Below are 8,530 nucleotides of genomic sequence, written 5' to 3' on the forward strand. Positions count from 1 at the left end.
CGCAGGCTTTGTCACCTTCGAAGTAGACGCTGCTGCTGTGGCTGGTTTCTTCTCAGCTTTCTTCTCTGTCTTCTTCTCTGCAGGCTTACCTGTAAAAGAAAGTGATATAGAACTGGACAATAGTCAAACGGATACATAAAAAAAAAACAAAGATCTAAAGTAAATTTATTCTCAAAAATACAGTACTTTTGAAGTAAAATTCTCTACTTTCTCTAGTCTACCTTTTTAATCTACACAACGTGCTCTTTGCTTCCTGCTGATCGATTATGTATCTTGAAATAAGGTAAAAATTACAAAATTGAGCAAAATCACTAGTACTTATAACTTCAAAGTATTTATAATTTCATTACAGTCAACACCTAATGAATTTGCTCACTTTTGTAATTTTTATATTGTCTCAAAATACGTAATCGACTCCCTGTTTCCTTTCCGTCTTCTCTTTGCGACCATTTTAGTGACAATTGTGTTTGTTGTCACATGTTTTTTATCTCTCCCAAAGTTTGTAAATTTTCATTTTGGAAGATAAGAAACGAAGAAACAGAACAAGTGGTAAACAGAGGTAAAAAGCAAATTGTAGCACATTGTAGATTAGGCTTCATAGGTTATGGTACACGCGAATCTTACATCAATTAATACTGAACAAGCAATGTGGCAGATGAGACTCGCGGACACAGTGGATAAAAAACCGGTGGACGAAATCACATGAAACGTTCTTCTGAGAATCATCATCGTTGTAAACAAGTTGTAAGAAAATGTGCGTATGATCGACCACATGGTTCTGGTTCCTCGACCCCGAACTACGCGACGTTGATGCGTTACATTTGTATTGAGCGATGATTTCGAAAAACGTTTTTTTAGTCTAAAAACGTGCACTCAGAAGGAAAGACGAATATCACGAATTACTTTTAAACCTACCTGCCTTTTCCGTGGGCTTCGGTTTCGGAGCCATTTTGCTAGAAAAGAACGTCAATCCTCGTCTGTAGCGGAAATGCAAATTCCGACTACGTTAGTCAACTACGTTAGTTGATCGACGAAAAGGAAGAGGGCGACTCCGTCCAAATTCCGGATCAAGTAGTGATTTTTTTGTTCAACCGGTGGAATCGTTTTGGCTGTGCGATATTTATGCTAAAAATATTAAGAAACTAGGTAATATCAGCCAATATTAAACAAATTTTGATGATAATCTAAAATTATATATCCTAAATCAATGGCAAAAAACAAAATAATAAATAATTTGGCTTATAATGGCCACATTTACTGCAGTTTTAGGTCAATACTTTTAAACGAGTAAGTGGATTTGAATAAATTTTTGCATGAATATTTATTATTGTTTTATTAATATATATTATGACATTTCAAAATTTAATTTAATTCTTAATGTTACACTTTTTCATCAAATTTACAAATACTAAAGTACTGCGTAAAACGCGATTTTATTAGAATCAAAACAAACAAACAAAAAATTAAATAACTTTTAAATTAATAAGAGAACTGTGTGTTTAAATTTTACACATGTATATACTTAAACGTAATAATAGAACAATTTATGAAATTTTTATATTTTTTGTATATATCTTTATAGAAATTTTTACGACATATTTTTACTGAATAAGAGATAAATTCATTATATATATATATATTTTATTGACATAATTTATTCCAGACGCGTTAGTTTTCACAATTACGCCCGTATGAGTCTCCCCCATATGTCACAATGAAACACCTGCCACAGCAACCAATGTTTCCCGTTTAGTCATGCGGAATCAATTGCGTTTTACTCCAAACCATTGAACGTTGAACAGTGAGTCTTTGATCATACTCAAGCTTTGATCAGTCTCGAAGAGTGTGCAAACAAAACGTAATCAACAATATGCAACTGCAAAAATTACAGTGATACGTGTGTGGAGAAAGAGAGCGCGTTCTTATTGTTTCATCAAGCGCTCCAATTTGAAGAGAACGATGTTGGAAACGCGCTCCGCGACTTACAAAATGATGAAAGAAGAAGCCAATGATGAGAGGCAGGTAGGAATTATTCGAATTAATTTTGGATGCTCGAACGATTTACCGTGTCTTCCTCTGGTCCATTTTTATTAATGTAATTAAATTCAATCTCGCGACTTTTACTCTTCATCTTTTTCTAATACCTATAACTAGAAGAAAATAAAAAGTAAGTTGAACCAAGGTTGAAGTTAATCTACATTGTAGTAATCTACCGCCTTTTTCTATTAACTTTAATCTTGATTAACTATTTCTACCTCTAAGAACTAGAAAAGACTAAAAAGTAAATTAAATCGAGATTGAAGTTTATCTATATAATATATTGATACTTTCTATTTTTAGAGTGAATCTTTTATTACTCTGAAGAGTGAAATTTCATTTTTAAAGATTGAAAATTGAGTCACTCTTTTTCAAGACTAGTTTAGTTTTTACTTAGAGTGAGATTCTTTAAAAAATTTAGTGAGTAGAAATGGACATAATGTAGATTAATTTTTTAATCTTGATTTAATTTACTTTTTTTTAATCCTTAGAAAAAAATAAAAATTAAATCATATCAAAATTAAAGTCAACTTTATGAGTAAAAATAGACTGTGATCTTCGCTGACAGATAACCGATTGGCCACCACCATTCTCATCTGAAACCACACCATATAACGAGAATGATTTCGGCACTTTAATCAGACGGACTTGCGAGAACAAGAGCTTGACTCTCCGAATTTCTAAGGTGATTGTTATAGGCGACGTCGCCGTCGGCAAGACATCATTGGTGAACCGGTAATAATTGATCGGCAAACGATCTCCATCGTTTAGTACAACTTTGAAAAAATTGATTATTCTTTACGGAGTCAATTTGATGGCTTTTCCGCGACCTAAAAACTTGAACAATAAGACGAATGATCACTTTGCGCAGCTTCTGCCACAGGCTCTTCGACAACAATTACAAGGCCACTATCGGCGTGGATTTCGAGGTGGAGAGATTCGACATCCTTGGCGTGCCTTTTCATTTGCAAATGTATATAATAAATTTAAGTCAACAATGTGTTCAGAAATATTTACACCGACAGAATGATTTTTATGAAATATTAAAAAATTATCTAGATACAGGTCTAAAAATAATTTTATTGGCCCATCAAAATAATTATGTAGAAAACTCATATAATGCTGCAAAAAATTTTGACATTCTAGCAATCAGCTTGAGCATCCTACGCAATTATTTTGATAATTTATTAATTAGCACTTATTTTCAAATTAGCACCTAAATAAATTTTTAGATATCTTAGCTAAATTTTAAGATATTTAAACAAAATTGTTCTTCTCGTGCAAGCGTTAATTGTATGTAATATAGTAATTTGAAATGCCACTTGCAGATGGGATACCGCAGGTCAGGAAAGGTTCAAGTGCATAGCGGCGTCTTATTATCGCGGTGCTAATGGTAAAAATTTATCTTTCTGTGCACAATTTCATCCAGCTGTCTTACAATTCTTACGCGTGTTATTTCATTTTAGTAATCATGATCGTTTTCGATTTGGGAAACTTGATGTCACTGACGCATTGCCAGCAATGGTTGAACGAGGCAAGTCGCAGCAACATTGGTCCTCATCATATTTTTCTAGTCGGGACTAAAAAAGATCTATTAGTAAGTATTGATAATCGTAGGCTGGTATTCTTATATATTTAACACCGTCTTAAGTAATGTCTTAAGTTGTTTATGTTGTGATTGGTTAATATATAAGTTGGTTTTTAAGATTATAACTTTAGTCAGAGAATAATTTGATTTTATAGGCCTTCTTTAATAAGCCATTAGTCATAAATCAGAAGTCAAAAGTTAAAAATTGACGACTGTGATTAGTCAATTTTTATCTTCTGACTTTCTGATTTATGACTAATAGTTATTGTAAAAGGCTCATAAAGATTGTTGTTGTAACTTTATGACAGTCTTAAAAAATGTATATGTAAAAATTGACTATGAATATACTGTCTTTTATTAATCGCTTTTTATTTTGGGAAACGGCAGACTCATCCAGTATACGAAATAATCGAAAGACGGGCGATTGAAGCTGCGAGGAGAATGCGAGCGGAATATTGGGCGGTTTCGTCAAGAACGGGTAACGGGGTGTTCGAATTGTTTACGCGGGTTGCCGCGCTCTCCTTTCATGCGATGGTCTTACGGGAAATGCAAAGTTTGAAGCTCGAGCCGATCAATATCGGTTCGGCGACGATAAGTGAGTAGAAATCTCGAATCTGTATCGACATGGCAAAATAGATGTAGATCGATAAGCACAAAGTAAAGATAAATTATTCATTGTAGTTTTTTCCAGCTTTGAAAAAACACTCGAAGATCGAGATGAAGCGACAGAGAATGCCAAAGTGCTCCAAATGTCTGATGTGACGGTGGAACTTGATAAATATATTTAAGAATTAAATTCGTAAAGAGTGCTATCGATCGAGTCTCATTCTATAATTCTCCCCAGTAAACAAGCTGACACTATATTAAGGATTAGTCGATTCATAGTTCTTATATTTAAGATCATCTTAAGTACAATCTTAAAATTTTATAAGCCAATCACGAATAGGACATTATTTAAGACGGTCTTGAAATAAGAACGGACTATAAATACTTGTTTAAGTTTGTTTTTTATTCCTGTACTAGATTACACTAAAACTCTGTTTCTTGCTTTTGTCAGATATTAAATACATATCTATATATATATTTTACTTTCTAAGTGTTTAAAAAAATATTTCAAAAAGTGTATACTAGTTCAACTATAGAAAACAAATTTATTATTTTGTTACGAAGCATACCGTCTTAAAACTATTATGTCATTCTATCTTTATCATTTATTAGACGTGGAACAACTGAACAAAAAGCTAATATTAAAATAAATAATGTCATCTTGTCTAGTGAACAATTAAGATGACAACAGCATTGACACTGTGTTTCCCAAACGCACCGTAAACAAAATATGATAAGATAAGAAATTAAGATAAATAAAAACGGTCATTTAAATAGCTAATATACGCTTGCAAATAATTAATAAAAATTACACGAGACGGGGCTTTTTGCCAAAAAAAGATCGTTTGAATTTCGCGCATCGACCGCGCGCTTCCGAGCATCGCCACTCGCGGCGTCGTTGTCGACTAATGCGCGCTCATTTTTATCAACCATTCTGTAGTTTTCTGTTCGGAATAATGACAGCGAAAAAAGAACAAGAGTGATATCGCCGACGGTCGCCGATCGTGACCGGATCGCGCCGGATCACTTACGCGACGTTCGCACGCGTGCTCGTCCTAAATCGTGAAAGTTGAATCCTCGAATTAGTGCACATTCACTAGAAACGACGCAGCTGGACGCAGCTTCTGTCACGTAGTTGTCGCTATTGGTGACAGGAGTCAACTTTCGTTTATCCGAACAACCGATCGGCCATTATAAGGTAAATTTTGAACCGCATTCCGATAGGTGATAAAGTGGTGGGGATGACGACCCGTCGGAGATGGAGCTTGAGGATCGACGGGGAGAGGCCGTGAATCACGTGACGTTAGAAGTTCGCGATCGTGCGACAATGATACGAATTTTACAATCTCTGCAAAAAAACGCGGATGAGAGATTTTCTGGAATTTAGTACGCGCACCCTGTATTTTAAATTTATAATTAAAATGTAATTACGTAATTTGTTTTGGTTCTAAGACTTTTGATAATTTCATAGAAGTTAGCTTATCAATATAGATTTGCCAACGCTGATAGAATAAGTATTATGCTGATGATTCTACGATGAGCCGGTAATCGGTAGTCCTAAGTTTATCGGCGAAGTTGACTAATAGCCAACTTGTACGACTAAGGCCCAGTTTCACAATTGATGATTAACTCTCAATCGAGGTGCAACTTATTCATTATCTCTTTTCAATTCTAGAATTGGAAAAAGATGAGAAATAAGTTGAACCTCAGTTAACTCTCAATCGAGGTGCAACTTATTCATTATCTTTTCAATTCTAGAATTGGAAAAAGATGAGAAATAAGTTGAACCTCGGTTAAGAGTTAACCGTGAGTTGTGAAACTGGACCTAAAACTAATTGGCCAACTTCACCGATTAAGACTAAGGCCCATATTTAGAACGCACTTTTATCGATAAAAGCGCACTTTTATCTCTGAAATTCTATAATATACGTGACGTAAAGTATAGTATGTTAGCGTGCTAACATCGTTGTAAGCGCGTTCTGAATACGGGCCTAAAGCCTGTATCAGACTACCGACTCTGCAAGCCAATCCGACTGCCAACTCTGACTGCCGACCAATAATGGACTAATCACATTGAATCAGCCCAGGTAGCAAGCAACGTCATTTTGACGTCAGCTTGCTACCAGGGAGTCTTATTGTGATTGGTCCATTATTAATCGGCAGTCAGAGTTGGTAGTCGGGTCGGCTTGTAGAGTCGGTAGTGTGATACGGGCTTTAGACTTTAGACTACCGACTCATTGTAGAATCGGCATTATATATTTTATGTTATCGCTGTTTCATATCTGTAGAATCAGATGTATTAACGGTGCACGATTCCGCACTAAGTAGAACACGGAGTCATAATCAAGTCATAATGATATCATAGAACATTATCATGACATCATTTAATACCTAAAAATTGACTTATAACTGATGAATGAGGTCATAATGATGTCCTCATGACTTCTGTGTTCTACTTACATTGAACGGTCGGATCTTCCTGACACGTAAACAGCACCTTTTCCGTTTGTATATCGTGTGATTAAAACGTGTCACGTTCAAGACAAAGCCCGGTTGAAACTATGTTAATTTTGATCTCTTGGTTTAACTTACTGTTTATTTTATATACTTTTCTAAAGCCTAGTTTCACAACTTACGGTTAACTCTTAACCGAGGTTCAACTTATTTCTCTACTTTTTCCAATTCTAGAATTGAAAAGAGATAATGAATAAGTTGAACCTCAGTTATGAGTTAACCGCCAGTTGTGGAACTAGGCCTTAATCCTTAATAATTGTGAAATTGGCCAATCGGCGTTAGTCGTACAAGTTGGCTATTGGTCAACCTCACCGATAAGACTTAGGCCTGTTCTACAACAGAGTCGCAAGCCGTAAGCCATAAGAAATTAACTAGTCACAGTTAAGTGTGAGAAGAATAATTGACTATGACTGGTTAATTTCTTACGACTTACCGCTTACGACTTTATTGTAGAATATGCTTTAGGGCTGCCGCAGACAAAATTTCTGTAAAGCCCTAAACACAATGCGGAAGCAATAGTGATAACGATAGGAACAGAGGAATCCAACATACGGGAATGTATATGTCAATGTATATAGGATTATGTTCTTCATATTAGTCCCCTTTGCAAATTAATTTTTTATATACAATTATAAAGAGTCCAATTATTTACTTAATTAGTGTATTTATTACTTTTAGAAAAAAATAAACAGTAAGTCAAACTGAGATTAAAATTATAATCTTACATTGGTGTAACCAGGCCTAATGTCCGTTCTTATCAATGTAATTTAATTTTAATTTTGGTTTAACAGCTCTTTACTTTTCTTTAATTCTAAAAATTTGAAAAAGATGAAGAACATGCAAATTAAAATTAAAATTCGTCTATGATAGAAATGAGTATAAGGCTTATACAGTCATTTCTTATCAAGACCTTAAGTATATAATACTCTTAAATATAATGCGTTGTCTACAATACACACTGATTAAGAAGAGAAGAAATTGACTATACAATTACAGTCGATTATTCTTCTGACATTCGACTGTAATTGATCACTTTCTTACTCTTACTTCTTACACTTCGTGTATTGTATGTGACGCATTATATATCACCGAAATCAGTTAAAGAGCCATATTAGGTATTAGCACACATTTTAAGACATTGTTTAAAACATGAAATAAGAATGGACTATAAATCTAGTCGAGGAAGTGTCGGGTTGACGGATGAGTTTATATGACGCATCAAGCTTTTTAATTCTTCCGACCGTATTGTGTCGAGCACGTGCGAAGATAATGACTTTTAAAATTGTCACTCAGAAGAACATATCAAAAGATATACGCCTCATATAGGACTTGATTATTTCTTCGATTCGATTATTTCTGCGAATGATATGAACGCAAGACAATGACTTAACATTTTTATTATTTTGCAAGCTCGTCGTTATCAGATAACGTGCGATCTTTTTAAGTGCATCTGGCGTGTGTGTGTGTGTGTATATATACAGAGTGAATCAAGATTTGTGATGCAGCCGGTAAGAGGATTCCAGAGATTGTTTCTTGTCATCCCATCTAGGTGTGTGCGTGCGTTCGTGTACGCGCGAGTGAAACGCGCGCAATTAGCGCGGAGAGAAATTGACAATACGAGCGGAGCCTTGCATCAGTTTCCAGGAACCTTATCCAAACTCGCTTTCTCTGCTCGCAACGAAAATCGTAACGGTGCAATCGCCTTACGAAATAAGAATTTTTTTTTCCATCATTTTAAGAAATTGTTGTGGACACTTGTCTTCTCGTACAAAAGTAATTGACTCG

General features: G+C 34.9%; 2 protein-coding genes across 3 annotated transcripts in view; one reads left to right on the plus strand and one right to left on the minus strand.

Moving 5' to 3' along the window:
- The window catches only part of RpL23A (ribosomal protein L23A), a 2,261-nt gene extending 1,260 nt beyond the window's left edge, over positions 1-1,001 (minus strand). Inside the window, exons 1-2 of the mRNA XM_018508864.1 lie at positions 916-1,001; positions 4-89 (exon numbers count right to left, since the gene is read on the minus strand). Of these exons, the coding sequence (XP_018364366.1) occupies positions 4-89; positions 916-949 (120 nt within the window). The 5' untranslated portion in view covers positions 950-1,001. The remainder of the gene's footprint in view (positions 1-3; positions 90-915) is intronic.
- A 261-nt stretch (positions 1,002-1,262) lies between these two features.
- Positions 1,263-4,541, plus strand: LOC108762093 (RAS oncogene family member RabX5). Of its 2 annotated transcripts, XM_018508914.1 has the most exons (9): positions 1,263-1,287; positions 1,664-1,801; positions 1,892-2,022; positions 2,606-2,772; positions 2,909-3,010; positions 3,366-3,430; positions 3,504-3,634; positions 4,013-4,220; positions 4,317-4,541. In XM_018508914.1, coding segments are annotated over exons 2-9 (876 nt in total). In that variant the 5' UTR covers positions 1,263-1,287; positions 1,664-1,800; the 3' UTR covers positions 4,388-4,541. The 2 variants fall into 2 exon arrangements, with proteins under 2 accessions (XP_018364416.1, XP_018364417.1); XM_018508915.1 differs by lacking the exons at positions 1,263-1,287; positions 1,664-1,801 and having other exon boundaries at positions 1,826-2,022.
- The last annotated feature ends 3,989 nt before the right edge of the window (positions 4,542-8,530 follow it).

Source organism: Trachymyrmex cornetzi, unplaced genomic scaffold, assembly GCF_001594075.2.
Source record: "Trachymyrmex cornetzi isolate Tcor2-1 unplaced genomic scaffold, Tcor1.1 scaffold276, whole genome shotgun sequence".
Taxonomy (NCBI): Eukaryota; Metazoa; Arthropoda; class Insecta; order Hymenoptera; family Formicidae; genus Trachymyrmex; species Trachymyrmex cornetzi.